The following is a 21,151-nucleotide window of genomic DNA, read 5'->3' as shown; positions in this document are numbered from 1 at the left end:
CCTTCTGCCTCTGTCTCAGCACGCAGCATTGTCACACCCACACAACCATCTGATTGGTACACACGCAGCATTGTCCCACCCACACAACCATCTGATTGGTACACACGCAGCATTGTCCCACCCACACAACCATCTGATTGGTACGCACGCAGCATTGTCCCACCCACACAACCATCTGATTGGTACACACGAAGCATTATCAGCCAATCAGCAGTGTGTATTCAGAGCGCATGTAGTCAGCGCTTCAGCGTCGAGCAGATAGGTGTTTAGCAGGTGAGCATCAGGCAGCGGACTCTCCCCAAATGATAATAAACACCTCCCAGTCAACTACTAGTAACATCACTATGAGCCCGTTGACCTTCTAGAAATATAAACTGCAGCTCAGCTCACTCGCAGTCCTGGTTTGAGGTGAAGGCTAATTACCTCTCAGTTCCAGCCACATCGACCCCTTCTGAGCGCCTATTTTCAGCTGCTGGGAATATTGTAAACAAGAAAAGAAGCAAAGCAAGTAGACATGCTAACCTTTCTTCATTACAACTGTTAGTCACTCACTGGAATGAGTAGAATTGGTTATTGTGTACTGTGTTGGACTGGATGTTTATTTTGCACATTTTAAAAGCAATACTTAATGTTTACAGTGCTCCAGAATATTTAGATTGGCACTTTTTTGTATTGGATGTTTATCTTTATTTTTGCACATTTTAGCAAATAAGCAATACTTTCACTTTTGTTGAAATGTTTACACTGTTGTTACAGAATATTTCGTTTTGCACTTTTTTGTATTGGATGTTTATCTTTATTTTTGCACATTTTAAAGCAAAATAAGCAATACTTTTACTTTTGAAATGCTTATACTATTGCAGAATATTAAGATTTGCACTGGATGTTGACTTTTATATTTGCACATTAAAAAGCAAATAAGCTACTTTTAATTTTGTTAAATGTTAAAAGTTTTAAATGTTTACATTGTTACAGAATATTTAGTCATGTTGTTGTCAATGTTGACTGAGTGGCCATACTTCTTTTTTTTTGTAAATAAAAGCCATGCCTTTTGAAAAAGCGGGCCTACATTTATTTTTTCATCTTCATTTTGAATAAAAAAAATAATCGGTAAAAGGAAAAATAATCTATAGATTAATCGAAAAAAATAATCTATAGATTAACCGATTAATCGAAAAAATAATCTATAGATTAATCGATAGAAAAATAATCGTTAGCTGCAGCCTTAGATAATAGAGGCTGAGTTGATTCAGCTAAAAAAAAATGGTTTGATATTAATAAGTTAATTAAATGATAAGAAAACTAAATGTATGGTGTTTAGTGGTGCAAGGACAAATTGTGAAGCAAAATTAAAATTAAATCAAGTGGAAATTGATAGAGTATATGAAACTAAATTATTGGGAATAATAATTGATCCTAAATTATGTTGAATATATAAAGGGAAAAATATCCAAATCCATTGCTATTGTTTATAAAGTAAGACACATGCTTAATAAGACATGTCTGCATATGTTATATTATTCTTTCATTTTTCCATATTTAACATATTGTGTTGAAGTTTGGGGAAATGTTTATAAAACAAACATAGACCCAATAATTAAACTTCAAAAAAGGGTCATTAGAATAATACACAAAGCATGCTACTATGAACATACCAATCCATTATTTATAAGTTCTAATGTGTTAAAATGTTCAAATATTGTGTTTTTAAAAACCTTGGAAATGATGTTTGGAGTAAAGAACAACAGCCTTCCAGCTTGTATTCTTAGGTTATTTAAATTAAGAGGAGACAACTATAATTAATTTTCAGGGGATATTGATTTTTGAAATAGGTAAAGTAAGAAGGAATATAAAATACAAATGTATTTCAGTTTTAGGAGTTAAATGGTGGAACAAGCTCAGTGATGAGTTGAAGACATGTAGTTCTCTCACTGGGTCCATTTCTACACTCTGTTACATTAACATTGATATTATACATGCGGTCCAATAGATAGAAATGCTGTTAAATGTAGCTTTGATGTGGCAAGCTACTTTTGCAGTGTAGCTTGTAGTGTAGCTTGCTACAATTCTCTGAGGATAGCTTAGCTACATTTAATTGAGAGTAACTTGTAGCTTAGCTTACTACATTGTCCAGGTATCTTGCCCATCACTGTCTATTTGGCCTACCTCACATGTCAATAGTTTGAATACTGCAAACTTCAAAACAGTAACACCTCATTTGTGTTTTATGTTCTGCAGACGTCCAGCAGGTGTCAGCAGAGAGTCAAGAAGAGATTCCCTCCAAGCAGCAGGAGTGGAGCTCCAGTGTGGGACAGAAGGAGCTACAGGCCCCCCCACACATTAAAGAGGAAGAGGAGGAACTGTGGGAGCAGCTTCAAAGGTTGGAGGAGGCTAATGATGAAGATGAAGCTCAGTCCTTACAGCTTCATCACAGTCAAAGTGAGGAGAACAGAGGGGCGGAGCTTGTAAGTCAACACATCACAGAAGCTGATGGAGAGCATTGTGAAGATATAAAGTCAGAACCAGACAGCATCTTTGCTCCACTGTCAGACATGGACCACATGATGTCAGACTCTTCTGATCACAGTGACCACATCCAAAAACCTTTGGAGAGTAAAAATGACTCTAAAGGTGATACGAGACATCACACTAACAACAAACACTTTGACTGCTCTGAATGTGGGAAATCATTTAGACGGAAGACTAATTTTAGAGAACACATGAGAACACATACTGGAGAGAAACCTTTTACTTGTTCGGTTTGTAAGAAGAGTTTCTCCAGAAAGCTTGACATGACCAGACACATGAGAACACACACTGGGGAGAAACCTTTTACTTGCTCAGCTTGTGCTAAACGGTTCAACACTAAGTATGAAATTATGTTACACATGAGAACACACACAGGTGAGAAACCTTTTACTTGCTCTGTTTGTAAGAAGTGTTTCTCCAGAAATAATCACATGACCACACACATGAGAACACACACTGGGGAGAAACCATTTAATTGCACTGTGTGTGATAAAACATTCAGGTTCAAGCAGCAGGTGAGTAAACACAAGTGTGTAACAGTCATGGAAGCTGCAGGGATTTAAAAACACTTAAACAGTGATTGTGCTAAATGTAGTTTAAAAACACAGCATGTTTAATATGAATGTATATTTGATGTTGTATGTAGTGCTTCTCATCTTCTAGTCGTATATGTTGTCCTGTAGTTACTTTTGAGGTTGTGTTCATTTATTGATTATATATGTAGCTACTATTTTTCTTTCTTCCCATCTTTGAAGAGAGGACATCTTATTATTTTCTTTTGGGGTGTTTTCGTCTCTTATAAAACCGCACATTTTTTCAATTGCATCTTATTGATGTTATTATCCAATTAAAAGTATGAATGAATAAAATGGTTAACAAAATGTGGACTCTGGTAGATTGGCAGCATTGTTACATCATGGATGTTAACTACTGCAAAACATCAACAAAGAAGAAAAAGGCTGAAGTTAGCAACACATCACTGAACTTTAGAGCCATCGTGAGTGGAGTTGCTTGTTTTTATTGCTGCATTTGTACTTATTTCACCTCACATCTTCACTTTTAATACTAAAGTCTTCTTCAAATATATTGTTGTCGGCTTCTAAGATTTATGTTTCTGGTGTGTGTGTAGTCTGTGGAAAGGGTTGTTGTCCCTTGTGGATCCATTTGTTCACTTGCACAGATGCATCATCATCATCATCATCATCATCATCATCATATCATCATCATCATCAGACGTCACCCGTTCACTACTGGACGAAACCTTAGCATTAATGTTTTAATATAAGTGTGACCTCATTATTCCTTGATAATAAGACTAAAAATACAGATTTAAGCACTGTATTAGAGTGCCTCTTGTAGTACTCCAACTCGCCACACTGAGAAGTGGGGGCGATCGTGAGCTAGCAGTTGCATGTTGCTATCATGTTTTATCAGCGAGGAAGACAGCATTTGTGTTTACTTTTTTGTCAGATCCAAGTTTTATTGCTCTGCTGAATAAATTAATCACTATGGCTGACAATATGGAGGATTAGATATATATTTAAGATCAAATCATTTCCTTAACTACTAGCAAAATGACACCACAAAAGACTGAACTAGCAGCAGGACCCAGTAAATATTTTCTCAATTTACTAATTAATTAACTATAAAGAGTAACATGACAGTGATATTTCACAAGAGTTCACCAGTGATTTTTAAGACGCAGACGAACGAGGTGGCACCGTGCAGTAAAATAAAGGATATTTATTGATAAAAGAACAAAAACCGAGAGCAACAGTGAACTATGAAAAAAAACAAAAACTGCTGAAACCTAGCAAAACACTCACAGGAAATGGGAGCAGACGGCGTCCACAAAGTACGTGCGTACTAGAGATTGGCATCAAAAAGTATAGTCGATCGTCACCCGTGAACAAAGAATAATGTCCGGAAAACGAAGGTAGCAAAAGGATCAATTTAATAAGTCTTGATTGCAAACAGAAAAAAGGTGAGGGGAAATGCTCGGGGACAGACGTGAAGTAGCCATGGGAAAACACCAACAAAACCGGAAGAGCCGCCAAAATAAAAGCACAGGACAGGAACTAAAACACTAAACACCGGAGAACACTTAACAAAACACAAACATAAGGCACGGCCTGGTGTAACCAGATGTGACAAATGGACTCTCAGAAATGACCTGAGCCAAGATTGACACCCTGGATAATGACGGATAAATAATCTAGTGTCATGTCAGCACACTGTGACTGGAAGGCAGGATTGACACAATGTTGTTCTCATGTCGCCTCACTTGTCTTTTATGTGGAGGCTACAGTCCGGATGAGAGAAGTGAGTACTACTTCTATCAGTACAACTACTGTTATTTAATTTAGATGTATTTTTTACTTAAAAATTATTCGTTTTATTTATTTATTTATTTTATTGACATCCAGCATCAGACATTCTTATCCATTACATCATATTTAAATACATCATACATCTACTGTCTGCCCTAAAGGTCAAAATATGATTTTTGTTTATTTCCCAAAAATGACACCCCCCCCCCCCCAAAAAAAAGAGGAAAAACAGCAACAACAACAAAAAAGAAATAATATTAATAGCAATAACAAAATAATATAAACAGATAGTAAATAAATAAACACAAAAAAACTATAGACATATAGGGAGTAATCCTTTTTTTAAACAGTTTAATCACAAATTAGAAAAAATTAAATCAGGCTTATGGGTCGTGACATAATCGACCTAGTTTTCCCAGTAAGAAGTAAATGTCTCTAATTTATAATTAATAAAAGCCGTTATCTTCTCTGTTTTATAAATGTCCATTGTGATTTCCATCCATAGCTTCAAAGTTGGGCTCTCCTGTAATATCCATTTCCTGGTAATGCTCTTTTTACAAGCCACTAGTAGGATATTCATGAAGTATTTATCTTTTTTCAGCCAATCCTGAGGTACATGTCCAAAAAACAGAATCTTACTTTCAAGGGGTCATTTGAAAATATCCTGTAGAGCTTGGTGTATCTCTTTCAAATAGTCCTTTATGGCAGAGCAGTCCCAGAAAACATGCTAGTGGTTTGCCTTTAGATTCCCACAATTTCTCCAACAGGCAGGGGAGTTGTTATCATAATGAGACTTCTGAGAAGGTGGAATAAAAAATCTGATCCAACTTTTCCAGCCAAACTCCCTCCACTTGGGTGAGCTGGTACAAGTCCATTGATATTTCCATATTATTGTCCATTCTTCCTCAGATATAGTTATCCCTCCTTCCTTCTCCCATTTTCTTTTAATATATGAAGTTGAATATGATTTCTTATACAAGCATGAAACACTTCTATCAATAGTTTCTGAATTATAGACTTTTGTAAACAGTTCAATTAAACATATGTTTGTCTTTGTTACATTTTTCACCTTCATATTGTAGTAGAATTTTTGACCTTTGAACTATATTTTGTGTCTATTACGAATGTCTGCTCATTTAATTTCTCTTCTATTCTATACCATTGAAGGACCAGATGTAGGACAAAGTTGAATATGGAGTCGCTGTGACTATTCTACAAAATGTTTTGATTGTCTAAGCATGACTAAGGGATTCAAGGATGTTGCAAAACAAACATGTCGAAAACAACGGGACCTTGGGGCATGGGGAAACAGATAAAATGGGCAGGAGACCAGGACTCTGGGTGATTGCTTGATTCTTGTGTCCTCCGGAGGACGTCTGTTTGTTTGCATGGACAAAACAATCCAACTTTGTACTTGATTGTGATTATGGGTAAATAAACCTTTTGTACTAAATTAACTTTTGTTGCTGTTTAAGCTTCGGACAATCCACTACAATATTAACAAAATGCCGCAACTGCAAATATCGATAAAAGTCTTGTGTTTTTAATAAATGTGTCCTTTTAATAGTTTCAAAACTGAGCATTTTTTAAATCTTTCATTACACTACATAAAGCTGAATTGGTTTTGGTTAATCTCTATTGGTAGGATTTGAAATAGGTACAGCAGTCTTGGAAGTGCGTTCATTTTAATAGAATCAATTCTAAACCTAAGGCTAAAAAAGTAAGTAAGTTCCATCGTGCTATGTCATCTTTTATTTTTTTATGTATTGATAGAAAATTGTATACATATAATTTTGTAATATCTTTTGATAAAATGATGCCCAGGTATTTAAAAGACTCTGTTTGCCATGCCAGGGGGTAAGTACTTCTGTTTTCCCCTGGTGGGTTATAATTATATGAGAGTAGCTGGGTTTTACCTATATTGATTTTATATCCTGATAATTGACCATACTGTTCAAATGATTGCATTCATTTAGGAAGAGAGTATGTTGGGTGCCCAAGGTAGACTAAAATGTCATCCGCATAGCAGGCCAATTTATACTCTCTCCCTTTAATAATAATTCCCTTAATATCTTCATGGTGTCTAGTAGACTGAGGTAGTGGCTCCAGGTATAATGCAAAGAGTAATGGTGACCATGCACATCCCTGTCTAGAACCCCTTTGTAAGGTAAAACTATTTGATAAGTATCCATTGACTTTAATCCTAGCAGCAGGATTGTTATATTGTCACGGCGGGGTCGCATCTTTATGCAGGGTCGTTCTCCCAGGAAGGCAGACGGGCTACTCCGGACAAGGCGTGTAGGTAAAAACATGATTTAATTACCCAAAACTCAAAGAGGTACAAACAAAAGAGGAACACAAGGCGAAGGCACAACGCGCTGATCGCACTTGGAGCCAAAGCACAAAACTTAGCGCAGGAATCAGAAGCTACCACTTAGCATGGACTGTGGACAAGCAATAATCTGAGAACTATGGCATGAAAACTAACAAGACTTACGTGGCAACGGCATGAGTCAAACAAACAGCATGAACTATGGCATTGTATGAAACAATGACGCCAGGCCGACTGACCGGCAATGGCAGGCTTTAATAATGCCTCTGATTACTGCTTGGGTAGCAGGTGAGCGACCGAACACTAATCAGAGACAGGTGGACGTAATTAGCAACCATGGCAACCAAAACAAGCTCAGGGAGGTGCACAAACAGGAACTAAAAGAGTCCAAAACTAACAGAAAACACAAAAACATGATCCAGACCACGGATAATGACACATATAGTCCCTGTATAGTTTTAATGATTGTATACTGAAAGCCGAATTTATAAAGAACTCTGTAAAGAAAATTTCTCCTGTAAATATACTATGTGGGCTTGTTCTGTCCTCACCTTCGATAAAATGTTACTGCGTTTAATTGGGTCCAATAGCCCATTAACATTAAATGATACACATTTTACTTTGTCACTAACCATATGTGTTTACTTGTAAGTGTACCAACAAAATATTCAAAATAAAACCTAGGAAGTCTACTCCCATAACGAAAACAACTGAAATAACATAAATAAAACAAAGCAAAATAACTAAAAAAAATAATAAAAAGAAAGGTGTAGTTCCAAGGCAGGGTCTCTAATAGATGACCCTGGGTTAGGCTAGAAAAAATGTCTAGCTGTGGGGGAAATCCTCTCCCAACTATGGGCTTAATGCCCCCATCATGGCACTTGGTAGAAAGAGAAAAAAAATCTCTATTATACATCCCTCATTTGTATATATTCTCATCTAGCTTGGGTTATTATATAAACGCAAATGTCTTGGAGTGAATTTAAAGTCCCCTGTTTTGGTTCTGTTCATCTTACCAACACTTTAAGAAGTCAGTCAAGATTAACAAGGCCTCCGAAGAAGGCGATGATTATCTTCTGAAGGCTTGCAGTCTCTCCTTGATGCTTTTCTCTGGCTCCTCACCTGTCCCCTCCCGGCTCCTTCCTCCCATGGTTTCCCAGGTGGAGCGGGACAGGTAATCCAGCAGGCTCTCCCTCGGCGTAATCACGCTGACTGGCAGTCCTCTGTCCTTCATGTCTCTTGTCGCCTCCTCTGCTGTCCGGTACAGCTGCGTGCCGTCCTCATAGAACACTTGGAGTCTGGAAGCGGATATTTCTTTGCTCTAACACTTGCTTCGCTTCAGCATATTCTTACCTCTTTTGCAGGACTGCTGGGGCGTAATCCTGGTCTATGTATATTAGTCTCCCGTTCAGAAAAATCTTCTTCTTTCACCAGGCTTTGGCATGACCTCTTCTTTAATCCTGTAGCGGAGGAATTTGACTATTATTGACCGCAGCTTGTCTTCCCTGTCTCCGGCGTGTCTTGGCGCCAGCGCGCGGTGCACTCTTTCGATGTCGAGCTGGGCGGTTGCGGGTATCTCCAACATGTCCCGCAGCAGTTTTTCCACAAACTCTGGCATGGATGGTCCTTCGGCTCCTTCAGGAACATTGTATATCCTCACCTTCTCTCGTCGGGATCTCCCTTCATAGTCGAGTAGTTTGTTTTCTTGCTGATTAATGACTTTTATCATTTTGTTCAACACGTAGTCCGCGTTTTGAATCCGTTCCTCCACCTTTTGAATTCGCTCCACTGTGTCTGTTATTTGTTGTTTAATGTTGTTCAGCTGTTCTTTTATGTCTTTTTGGAAGTCCTGAAACTCCTCCAGAACTTGGGCTAAGCCTTCGGCGTCCGCCTCCTTTGAGCGAGGGTTAGCATTAGCACCGCCATCTTGTAGCTTTACAGGTGAGCTGTTCGTGGACACAGAGCTTTCCTCATTTACAGGCTCTGCAACGATATTTCCTTGATTTCCTCTGGGTTTCCCCATTCTTGCCCCTTTTGTTTGTTCAGAGATTATCTGAAAATTTGGCATTTTACGGTCTAACGGGGCGAAATAACTTTTCTCATGAGGGAGATGTTACTCTAAGCTGCCATTCAGCTTGATGACCTCACTGGAACTTCCTGGGTCAAGTTCAAGACAACAAACCTCATTATTGAAAGTTAAGCCAGTTCTACATTGTCATCAACAAAGAAGTTTTTGATAAAAAATGAAGCTTCTCTCCCGAAGTTGCCAACTCTGAGCTGGATTTAACTTGGATGCTCCCCAGAATATTGCCAGAAGCATTTTGCTTAATTTTTTAGAGACCCTGAAATGCTCAGTCATGGAGCGGTACACATTCTTTTTGAGTTTCCGCGATTCAATTACATGTAATAGGCTTTGAACACCCCATGCAAAGGCCTCCTTCCAGCCATCAAAAAGTCACCAAGAGGGGAGACCTTGGTTACATTTGCAAACGTTAACCCAAAAACTGCTGAAAAAGGTCAGTTGTGTGAGCGTCAGACTGAAGATCTGAAGGTCCCTGGTTCTAACCTGGGTTTCAGCATATTTTGTAATATTGGCAACCTCAAATGAAAATGAATTAGTTAGGATGTTCAAGCTGAGATCTGTCAAAGCTCAAGCTCGCCAATTGCTTGAACACAATCCTCATCATTGACAGTTAAGCCGGTTTTACATCGACACCAATAAAGAACATTTTTTAGAGACCCTAAAATGCTCAGTCATGGAGCGTAAGACATTCATTTTGAGCTTCTGGGATTCAAGTACCTGTTCTGCTGACCAATACTAGGCTCTGAGACCCTCTTGGAAAGGCCTCCTTAAAGCCCTCAAAAGTCACCAACAGGGCAGACCTTGGTTAAATTTGAAAAGTGAACCCAAAAATTGTTTGCTGAGTTAAAATAGCTCAGTTAGGAGAGTGTCTATCAAAAGGACACCTGATAAAGGCCAATGTCCTAGCAGTATTGGTTTTGAACAGACATCCTCAGGATGTCAGACATTATTTTTATTCTTTTTTGAATGACATCACATACAAATGTAATGGGTGATCTTTCAAGCCAGATTTGAACCAGCGACCTAAGGATTTCAGCATGAGAAACTACAGTCCTCCGCGCTACCAACTGAGCTATCTAAGGGCCTGCTGTAACCATCTCTGTAGAAAAAAATGTATTAGAATTTGGATGGATGAGATCCCCACGCAAAGGCCTCCTTACAGCCTTCAAAAGTCACCAACAGGGCAGAACTTGGTTACATTTGACAGAGTGTACCCAAAACTTACTGGAGCAACTGAAAAAGCTCATTTGGCAGAGTGTCAGACTGAAGATCTGAAGGTCCCTGGTTTGATCCCGGATTTCAGCACAACTCTGACTTCTTCTTAACCAGTTGGTTTAACTCAGTCATGGAGCATAATGCATTCTTTTTGAGTTCCCGCGATTCAAGTACCTGTAATAGGCTCTGAAATCCCCATGCAAAGGCCTCTTTCCAGCCCTCAAAAGTCACCAACAGGGCAGACCTTGGTTACATACAAGGTGCACTGGGATAGGCTCCAGTAGATTTATGCTGCTTTAACATCTGCTGACTGAAGAATCCTCCATCAAGTCTTTTATTGGGCGCCAAACAATCATCCATGCCACACCCACTTCAAGTTAAAATCTGAATCCAAGATGGCCGACAGCACTGTCTTTTGTTTGTCTGCTTGTCAAAGTGGTCTGAATTTCTATCTGTTTTAATTTATTTTTTAGCCAATTTAAGTAAATTGTACTAGTTTTAAGCGTAACAATTGATGAATGAAGGCTTACTTCCAAAAAGTGGCATTTCTGACTGCTTTTGTTGGATTTGGAAATCTGGAGGCCTTTGACCTGCTGAAGCCAGGAGATGTTTTGCTAGCTGAAATTTTGGCCTTCCACCTGCCACAGCCCGGATCTATCCTGGCCCCAGCTTGGCCTTCCATTGCCTACAGACTGGGTCTGCTAACTTCATTTTGGCCTTCCACTGCCTACAGACAGGATCTGCTAGATGCAGACCGGATCTGCTAGCTTCATCCTGGCCTTCCATCTGCCACAGCCTGGATCTGCTAGCTTCATCTTGGCCTTCCATCTGCCACAGCCTGGATCTATCCTAGTCTCAGCTTGGCCTTCCACTACCTACAGTCTGGGTCTGCTAGCTGCATCTTGGCCCTCCATCTGCCACAGCCTGGCTATAACCTAGCCCCAGCTTGGCCTCTCACTGCCTACAGACTGGGTCTGCTAGCTTCATCTTGGCCTTCCATCTGCCACAGCCTGGATCTATCCTAGTCTCAGCTTGGCCTTCCACTACCTACAGTCTGGGTCTGCTAGCTGCATCTTGGCCCTCCATCTGCCACAGCCTGGCTATAACCTAGCCCCAGCTTGGCCTCTCACTGCCTACAGACTGGGTCTGCTAGCTTCATCTTGGCCTTCCATCTGCCACAGCCTGGCTCTAACCTAGCCCCAGCTTGGCCTCTCACTGCCTACAGACTGGGTCTGCTAGCTCATCTTGGCCTTCCATCTGCCACAGCCTGGATCTATCTTAGCCTCAGACTGACTAAGGCTGGGCCTTTGCTAGCCTTAGCTTGGCCTTCCAACTGCTGTAGCCTGGACATCTGAACTTTGAATATTGGACCTGGGTAGGTAGTAAAACAATTTAATAATGACTTTGACAAAAGCTCTGTATTTAATATTAATGCTTTTTCCTGGACTTGTTTTCTGCAATTGTAGTGGGGTACCTGACCAGGTGCTCCACCAACCTTTAACTCTACCGAACGCAATAACAATCACCTGGTCCTACGAAACTACAGCATTTACACAAAGCTTATTGATATCTACATGTGGGTCAGTGCTAAATAATTCTAACCAGCTTCATTTATGGTGTATTTCTGTGTTAAATAGATGTTTTTCTCCTTCTGAAATTACTCATTTTGACATTGTGAAGCCAAGTAATGTTGTCATCGGGTTACCTTGCCACATGAAACGAAACATTTTTATATTGCTCTTACTTCTTCTATCAGGCAATGTGCAACCAAATCCAGGCCCAGCTTTGTACAACATCAGTACTCCTGATGAATTTAGAGCTAGGTCAGGTCTTGGTTTAAATCATTCAAATATTAGAAGTCTACTGCCAAAATTAGACTTAGTCAAAATCTGGATTCAAACAACCAATGCAGACATATTTATCTTATCAGAAACCTGGCTAACCAAAGCAGTCTCTGACAAGGACATTGCTATAAATGGATATAATGTCTTCCGATGCGATCGTCCTCGAAAAGGTGGAGGAGTGGCTATGTATATCAAAAACAAATTTAATGTTACCTTATTATCATCACTGTCAATCACTAAACAATTTGAACTCCTTGCCCTGCAGCTTGAATTCTCACATGGCCAACCTCTCGCAATTGTAGGCTGTTATAGACCTCCCTCTGCCTCCACTGAAGCTCTTGCCTCGCTTGAATCCTTTATGAGTGGGTTAAAAGCTAGTGAACTTCTCTTGGTTGGTGATTTAAATTTTGACTGGTTGACTTCCTCTTCTGATAACCTTAGAGCTGTATGCAACTCACTAAACTTAACTCAATTAATCACTTCCCCAACTCGACCCAATACTAAAAACTCCTCAAAATCATCTTTACTTGATCTAATTCTAACCAACGCTCCCCATAAGTACACTGGCACTGGGGTGTTTGCCAATGACTTCAGTGACCATTGTACAATTGCAGCTGTAAGAAACTGCAAGCTACCAAAATCAAAACCCACTATTACATGCAAAAGAAATATTAAAAACTTTTGCCTCCCAGCTTTTATATACGATTTAGCTGCCTTTCAGTGGAACAGAGTTGCTTTAATTGATGATATTGAGATAGCGTTGAAATACTTTTATAATGAATTTCAACGTAATGTCAATAAACATGCTCCGTTTCGAAAACTTAGAGTTAAAGGTCGAAATAATCCCTGGTTTTCCTCTGCAATTGGAAACCTTCTCAAAGAGAGAGACGTTGCTTGGGCCAGGGCTCGAAAAACAAAGACAGAGGCTGACTGGCTTAGCTTCCGCCAGCTTAGAAATAAATGTACTTCGCTTGTTAAGAGGGCCAAGTCTGATTTTTACCTGCATGAATGCAAAAAACATATAAATGATCCCAAAAAGTTTTGGCAAACCATAAAAGCTTCTTTAAATCATGTGACAACAAATGACTTTCCAAGTCCTTTAATTACTCAATCTGGTACTTTGTCTGATAAGACAACTATATCAAATTGTTTTAATGAGTATTTTGTTTCTGCCGGATCCTTGTTTGAGTCGTTGAATCCTCAATTGTCAAATGTTGGTTTAACTAATGTTAATATACCAAATACACCACAGGCTGTAAATAGACGCAGCACCTGCACTTTTGAGTTTACACCTGTATCAATATCCGAGGTAAACAGTGCACTAAAGAGCCTGGACACAACTAAAGCAGCAGGACCTGACCAAATTGAACCCTTTTTCTTAAAATTGGCTGCTGATTTTGTTGCTGAGCCTCTCTCGCATATTTTTAACCTAAGTCTAACAAGTAAAAGCATTCCAAAAATCTGGAAATCGGCCTTTGTTCTTCCCCTGCTAAAAGGGGGTGAACCCACAAATATAAATAATTACAGACCAATTTCTAAATTATGCATTTTAGCAAAATTGTTTGAGAAGATGATCAGTAACCAGCTAGAGGATTTTTTAGAATCAAACAATATTTTATCTCCATTTCAATCTGGTTTTAGAAAACAGCATAGCACTATTACAGCTGCTCTTAAGGTCTTCAATGATTTAATCGAGGCTGTAGACGGCAAGAAATATTGTGTCGCCCTATTTATTGATTTGTCAAAAGCATTTGACACAGCAGACCACAGTCTGTTAATTCAAGCCCTTCATCACGTTGGATTATCTAAAAATGCAGCTGCTTGGTTCACAGACTATCTCTCCAGCAGAACACAATGTGTACAGGTGGCTGGGACCACCTCTTCATTACTGGACATTACCAAGGGCGTTCCACAAGGCTCAGTGCTGGGGCCCATTTTATTTTCTATCTACATAAATAATCTTTGTAATAATTTGTCAAATGCAATGTACCATTTTTATGCAGACGACACCATTATTTATTGCTGTTCAACCTCCATCACTCAGGCTTTTGAGTTTTTACAAGCTGCTTTTGATGTCATCCAGGCTCGCTTATTTGATCTTAAATTGGTTTTAATTACAGATAAAAGCAAGGTAATGGTTTTCTCTCATTCAAGGGTGCTACTGGAAAATATTCCAAATATTGTAACATCAAATGGAAACCCTATAGAGCAGGTCTTAAATTACAAGTACTTGGGTTTTACTCTTGATCAGGAGCTTTCATTTAAAGCCCATATTAACAACTTGGTCTCTAAGCTTAGGGTAAAGCTTGGTTTCTTTTTTAGAAATAAAAACTGCTTCTCTCTTAAAGTCAGAAAGAAATTGGTGACAGCAACTATCTTGCCTGTAATTGATTATGGAGACGTGCTTTATTTTAGTGCTTCATCTAAATGCCTCCAGTCCTTGGACACTGTTTTTCATTCAGCTCTAAGATTTGTTACTGGCTGTCGTAGTCTCACCCACCATTGTCAACTGTATATGAAGTCAGACTTATCTTCATTGAGTGCACGCAGATACACACATTGGCTGACTTTAATTTATAAGGCTCTTTTAGGTTTAATACCTCCATACTTGTGTACTCTGTTACAAAGAAAAAGCAGCTCTTACGCATTACGTTCTAACAATTTGTATGTTTTAACTGTTCCTCATGTACGGACTGAATTTGGCAAAAGAGCTTTTGGCATTGCTGCCCCTATGGCATGGAATGAATTGCAGACGAAACTGAAACTTACATAACTACTTCCATTTGGAGCCTTCCGTTCTGTCCTGAGGGACAAACAGCGAGAGACGTTTGCACAGTGCCTGTGTTTTTAAAGATGTAAATCTCTGTTGTTTTACAGTTCTCTTATGTATTTTAAAATGTATGTCTTAATGTATTTATTTTGAAACTGCTCTGTGACATGTGCTGTTGACCTCTTGGCCAGGTCACCCTTGTGAAAGAGATCTTGATCTCAATGGGTTTTCTTATCTGGTTAAATAAAGGTTCTACATTTGAAAAAGTTAACGCTAAAACGGATGTGTTGGCGGAAATAGCTCAGTTGGAAGAGTGTCAGACTAAAGATCTGAAGGTCCTTGGTTCAACCCTGGGAGAAGTGGTTAAGAAGGTGCCTTTACAACAAAATTACATTGGATGACTTCACCCTTTAAAACGGAAGAGCCGAGCTAACTTGTCCCTTTACCCGGATTCTTTGGCTATCTTGCGGTAGTTGACTCCTGGACCATAACCCACCAAACACAGCCCACCAGAAGGCCTCACAAATGAAGGTGACATACTTGTTTTTGTTTTGATTGATTGGTAATTCTAATATATTTTGGAACTGCGAGTTGCTGCCGTCTTGCACAGGAGTTCAGCTAAGTATTATTAAGTGCGTGTAAAATGTTCTAAGAATGTTTGTGGAGTAAGTTTGAACATAGTAATACACCAACACACACACGGTTAGAGAAAAAGAATAAGTGTCCAACCAAGGTGATATCCTAACTGAATGCAAAAAGACCTAAACGATAGGCCGGCATGCTAGAAACCCACCTGTCTTATAGAGACAGGTATCCATAGAAGCCAAGGTCCTAGCGGTAATGGTTTTGAACGGACGTCCTCAGGATGTCAGACATTATATTTATTCTGTTTTGAATGACATCACATAAAAATGTAACGGGCAATCCTTCGAGCCAGATTTGAACCAGCGACCTAAGGATTTCAGCTTGAGTACCTACAGTCCTCCGCTCTACCAACTGAGCTATCGAAGGGTGTGATGTGACCCACACTTTAGAATTCAATTTATCAGAATTTAAAAAATAACTATTGTACGGATCTGCACACATGTAATTATTTGTAATAATGGAAGCATCAGCTCAAAAACGTTTTTCAAATTAAATACAGGTTACAGGACTGCTGCAGGGGGGCAAAAGGGACGCCTTTGCAGAAATGTAAATAAGTTAAGAACAGCCACCTGAACAGGGACTTGAACACTGAACTCTCAGATTAAAAGTCTGAAGCTCTGCCGACTGAGCTACCCAGACTCTTTTCAATTGTGTTTTGCCCAATGTCTGAGAGAATAACCACATTGGCAAACTCAGATGAAAGTGAATTAGTTATGATGTTCAAACTGGGAACCGTCAAAGCTAAAGCTCGCCACTTGCTTAAACACAAACCTCATTATTGAAAGTTAAGACAGTTTTACATTGTCATTAACTCAAAAGGTTTTGACCAAAAAAAAAAAGCCTCTCTCCCGAAGTTGCCAACTCTGAGCTGGATTTAACTTGGATGCTTCTCAGAATTTTGCCAGAAGCATTTAGCTGAATTTTTTAGAGACCCTGAAATGCTCAGTCATGGAGTGTAAGACATTATTTTGGAATTCTCAGGATTCAAGTACCTGTTCTGCTGACCAATACTAGGCTCTGAGATCCCCATGGAAAGGCCTCCTGCCAGCCCTCAAAAGTCACCACCAGGTTAGACCTTGGTTCCATTTGAAAAAGTGAACCCAAAACTAACTCATAAAGCTGAAATAGCTCAGTTGGGAGAGCGTCAGACTGAAGATCTGAAGGTCCCTGGTTCGACCCCGGGTTTCAGCACAACAGTGTGGTTTTTTTAACCAGTTTTTTTTACTAATGAGCCTCATGTGGCTCTTACACTACTAAAATGGACTCCCTGACCAAGGCTGGCAGAATCCTGAGCTGAAGTGGATTTAAAACATCTTTTTGGTTTTAGTTTTTCAAATCACAATTAAACTTGTGTCCCCAAGGCATTTTGCTCGAACATGTGGGGAGAATCCAAGTTAATTCCAGCTCAAAGTTGCCAACTTCGGGAGACAAGCTTCTTTTTTGGTCAAAACCTTCTTACTTGATGACGATGTAAGACTGGCTTAATTGTCAATAATGAAGTTTGTGTTCAAGCAATTGACGAGTTTGAGCTTTTCCAGTTCCCAGCTTGTCACTGAACATCCTAGCTAATTCACTTTCATCTGAGATTGCCAATATGGCTGTTCTCTTAGACATTGGGCAAATCAGCATTGAAAATGGCCTGGGTAGCTAAATCGGCAGAGCATCAGACTTTTAATCTGAGGGTCCAGGGTTCAAGTCCCTGTTCAGGCGGTTGAGGCTAACCTCTTTACATTTCTTTAAAGACGTCCCTTTCCCCCGCTGCAGCCTTCCTTGTAACCTGTTCTTAATTTGAATAGTTTTTAACAGCGATTGTTTATTAGTTTATCCCTTGGTAAAATTGCTTATATGGCGTTGGATTGTGGTCAACATGACTCCTTTTCATCTACTCTGTAGTTCACCTTGCACCTGTTCCCAAGATAGTTATTTTACATTTAAAAACTTTGCTGCTGCTTTGACGATTATTTTGATCTTCTCAGTCTTATTTCTTGCCTGTTCTGTACAGTTTATTACGTATGCCAGGAACACAACTAGTTTGTCCATGGAAATTCCTCTTTTTTTATTTATTTTTTATTACTTGAACTGTTCTCACTTCTGTTTTGTTCTCCACTTTCTTGATGTCTTACTTTAACTGCCTCTGCATATTCAATATTTCTTTCTACTCTGATGTGCTGTATTTCTGTTTCCTAATGACACATCCCCCATAATCTGCTGTGTGATTCCCCCACAGTTACAACACTTGACTTGTTCATTGTCTCCACATTGTCCATATTCATGCTCCCCTCCACACCTTCCACATCTCATCTTAGCATGACACACACTAGCTATGTGCCCATAGCGTTGGCACTTGAAACAAGGTACTGGGGGTGGGACGTGAGGTCTAACGTAAAAACTTAAAATCCCTATCATGATTCTTTCCGGGAGGACTTCCTGGACAAACTGCACAAGCACAGATTCGCTCTCTGTCTTTTAGAACCTTTATTTAACCAGATAAGAAACCCATTGAGATCAAGATCTCTTTCACAAGGGTGACCTGGCCAAGAGGTCAACAGCACATGTCACAGAGCAGTTTCAAAAATAATACATAAAGACATACATTTTAAAATACATAAGAGAACTGTAAAACAACAGAGATTTACATCTTTAAAAACACAGGCACTGTGCAAACGTCTCTCGCTGTTTGTCCCTCAGGACAGAACGGAAGGCTCCAAATGGAAGTAGTTCTGTTTCTCCATTTCTAAATGCCATCAATCTCTTCATCATTGTGACAGTTCCCCCTTTTATTTCTCTTTTCAAATCATCTAAATTTACACCTCTTGGGATTCCTGTCACGACTCCTCTTGCCCCCTTTCGTTCTCCCACTTCGATTTTTTCCTTTATTATCTTGTTGCACAGCTTTTGCAATCGCATTGCTTTTGTTCTTTTGCTCTCCATTTTTACATTTAATCAAAAGCCGTCCGTCCTTTAGTACTTTGGCCATCTTCACCTATCCAATGTCCTTCTTTAATCCGTTAACAAGTGTCATTAAACTAATATTGTTCATGTCTTGATCTGATTTAAATTTACATATCACTTTGCAGTTATCTTCCATAATCTTTTTCCTCTTTTCTATTCCTTCATCATCTTCGTGTACTCTTTTAGCACTCGACTTTCCTTCATGCCCTCCTCTGCCCTTCTTTCCTCTCTCCCCTCTATTCCTATCCATGTCCATACCTTCCTCATACATCCCCTCACTATCCCCTTCCATCTCCATCCAGTCACTAGGGATGATGTTCGAAACCGGTTCTCCCGGTTGTTCGATAAGAAAAGAACCGATTCCATGGACTCAAATCCCTTTTTGAGAACCGGTTCCCGTTATCAAGGCCACTATAGTAAAGAAAAAGAGTTGGTTCTTTATTCGAATCCCTGGGAACGAATCCCGTCTCACAGAAAATGCCCTTTGGGACATCACAGGAAATTACGTAGCTCAGTCTAATGACTGAAATGTCATTTCCTGTGATGTCACACAAGCAGCAAAAATAATGGACCGGAAAAAACGCCTCAAGGCATGGCTTCATTTTACAAAAAAATAAGACGAGGAAACGGCAATATGCAATTATTGCCAGGCTTCGCTCTCATGTAAGGGGGGAAGTACAACAAGCATGTTGAAACATGTTCAGGCTGCACATAACCTGAACGTTCGAGAACCGTGTCGTGTCTTCGACACGTGGAGAAGCAGCGACAGAGATGACGAAGCGCACCCCTCTTCCTCTGCTTCAAACCTGCAGCCCCAGTTCCAGTGACTGTGGCGGTGAGTAACAAACGTTAACTGTTGCCGGTTAATTTCCATATTTGCTCACTTGTAGCCTTTAGACTAAAATAACGTTACCTCTTATGTCAACCAGGACTGCAGTAATGTTAGCTAGACTAACGTTATCTAAACATAGTCAGTGGGTAACGGTAACGTTAACATTAGCCTTTTTGTATGTGTCTGATAACGTTAACGTTAGCCTTTTTGTATGTGTCTGATAACGTTAACGTTATCTTGTAGCCTACACCACTACAGAGTTTGCAGGTCTGTCTAATAAACTAGTACTTTCTTTCTTTCTTTAGTTTATTTCGTGCATGAACACACTTACAGCATAACACATCACAGTTTCATATCATTTCACTTTACATCATGTCTTAAAAGGAACAGGAAGAAGTAAAGCTTATTTAATCCTACCCCTTTCCCACTTCAGAGCGTTTACAAATATATACATCATTTACTGACCTTTTTATAATAAAATAACATCTGTGAATTAGTATATACAACACTTGTGTAATATGTAATTAATTAATTCAGTCATTATTAATATACTGAGATGAAGAATATCTTATTTTCAATAAGGTTGAAAGTATTTCTCATAATTCTTCAATCAATCAATCAATCAATCAATCAATCAATCAATCAATCAATCAATCAATCAATCAATCAATCAATGTTTATTTATATAGCCCTAAATCACAAGTGTCTCAAAGGGCTGCACAAGCCACAACCGAGGATTCTTCTTTGTACTTTGTAAGCACTATTCATTTGAACAACCTCTTAAAGTGGATCATATCAGTACAATGTTTAACTTCATTACTTAATCTATTCCATCATTTAATTCCACATACTAATGCTAAAGACTTAATAAGAGACACCCTAGTCTTCACATTCAGCTAATTTCCCCCCTAATTCTATGCTGTGTCTGTCCCTCATTTTCCATCCAGGACAAGGACGTGCAGTCATTCCTGGAGGAGGCCACACTGATGGACCCCAGAAGGTTTAGATACAGACTGGAGGAGGATGTCATCAAACCTATCTGTGTGTCCAAGCTAGTTCCACGCCAAGTGAAGGTGTTTTTTCCACCGTTGGCGACACGATTAGTGAAGAGCGGGTCAGACTTGATCCTGAAAAAGCAGACATGCTAATTTTTTGGAAGAACAATTGTTGATTGATGACTGCGGCGTTCTTAGTGTCATAGTGTGTGTAGTTAGTATGTTCCAATAGCAGCAGAAGTGCACTTTTTGGAGAGCTGTATTATTTTCAGTTTTGTGCCCAAGGGACTGATTTTATTTAACACTATATTATTATTTATACACCTACAGTGATCACAGAGACAGGTTGTTTTTGTGTTACTGTATATATTTGTTTTTCTGAAAAATCCCACTTAATATACTTTGGGTAACAACAGTCAAAATGTATTTATTTTATTTTTTTAGGGGGTAACTACGGAGCCCCTAAAGGGACATGGGAATTTTTTTTTTTTTAAACATGTATCTCGTGGCCACGAGAAAGTATCTCGTGGCCACGAGAAAGTATCTCGTGGCCACGAGAAACTTTCTCGTGGCCACGAGAAACTTTTTATAAAAAAAAAAATAAAAAAAATAAAAAATTAATTT

The 21,151-nt window shown here is 39.2% G+C and overlaps 2 protein-coding genes and 3 non-coding genes across 6 annotated transcripts in view; 3 read left to right on the top strand and 2 right to left on the bottom strand.

Moving 5' to 3' along the window:
- The window catches only part of LOC133664593 (uncharacterized), a 264,251-nt gene that overhangs the window by 134,164 nt on the left and 108,936 nt on the right, over positions 1 to 21,151 (bottom strand). The gene's annotated exons all lie outside the window — the stretch shown is intronic.
- The window catches only part of LOC133664587 (oocyte zinc finger protein XlCOF6-like), a 335,370-nt gene that overhangs the window by 295,060 nt on the left and 19,159 nt on the right, over positions 1 to 21,151 (top strand). The window contains exon 4 of one of the 2 annotated variants that reach the window (XM_062069334.1): positions 2,239 to 3,596. The exons of the other annotated variant lie outside the window; for it this stretch is intronic. Coding sequence (XP_061925318.1) covers positions 2,239 to 3,092 — 854 coding nt within the window. The 3' untranslated portion in view covers positions 3,093 to 3,596. Of the gene's footprint in view, positions 1 to 2,238; positions 3,597 to 21,151 lie in introns of those variants that run through there. 2 annotated transcript variants of the gene reach the window in all.
- trnay-gua (transfer RNA tyrosine (anticodon GUA)) lies at positions 16,028 to 16,114 on the bottom strand. The gene is given in 2 exon segments: positions 16,028 to 16,063; positions 16,078 to 16,114. It is a non-coding gene; the product is annotated as a tRNA-Tyr (tRNA).
- trnaf-gaa (transfer RNA phenylalanine (anticodon GAA)) lies at positions 16,867 to 16,939 on the top strand. Its single transcript has one exon. It is a non-coding gene; the product is annotated as a tRNA-Phe (tRNA).
- Positions 17,386 to 17,458, top strand: trnak-uuu (transfer RNA lysine (anticodon UUU)). Its single transcript has one exon. It is a non-coding gene; the product is annotated as a tRNA-Lys (tRNA).

The sequence above is a fragment of the Entelurus aequoreus genome, linkage group LG14 (assembly GCF_033978785.1).
Source record: "Entelurus aequoreus isolate RoL-2023_Sb linkage group LG14, RoL_Eaeq_v1.1, whole genome shotgun sequence".
NCBI lineage: Eukaryota > Metazoa > Chordata > Actinopteri > Syngnathiformes > Syngnathidae > Entelurus > Entelurus aequoreus.
This window is presented reverse-complemented; position numbering and strand designations above follow the sequence as displayed.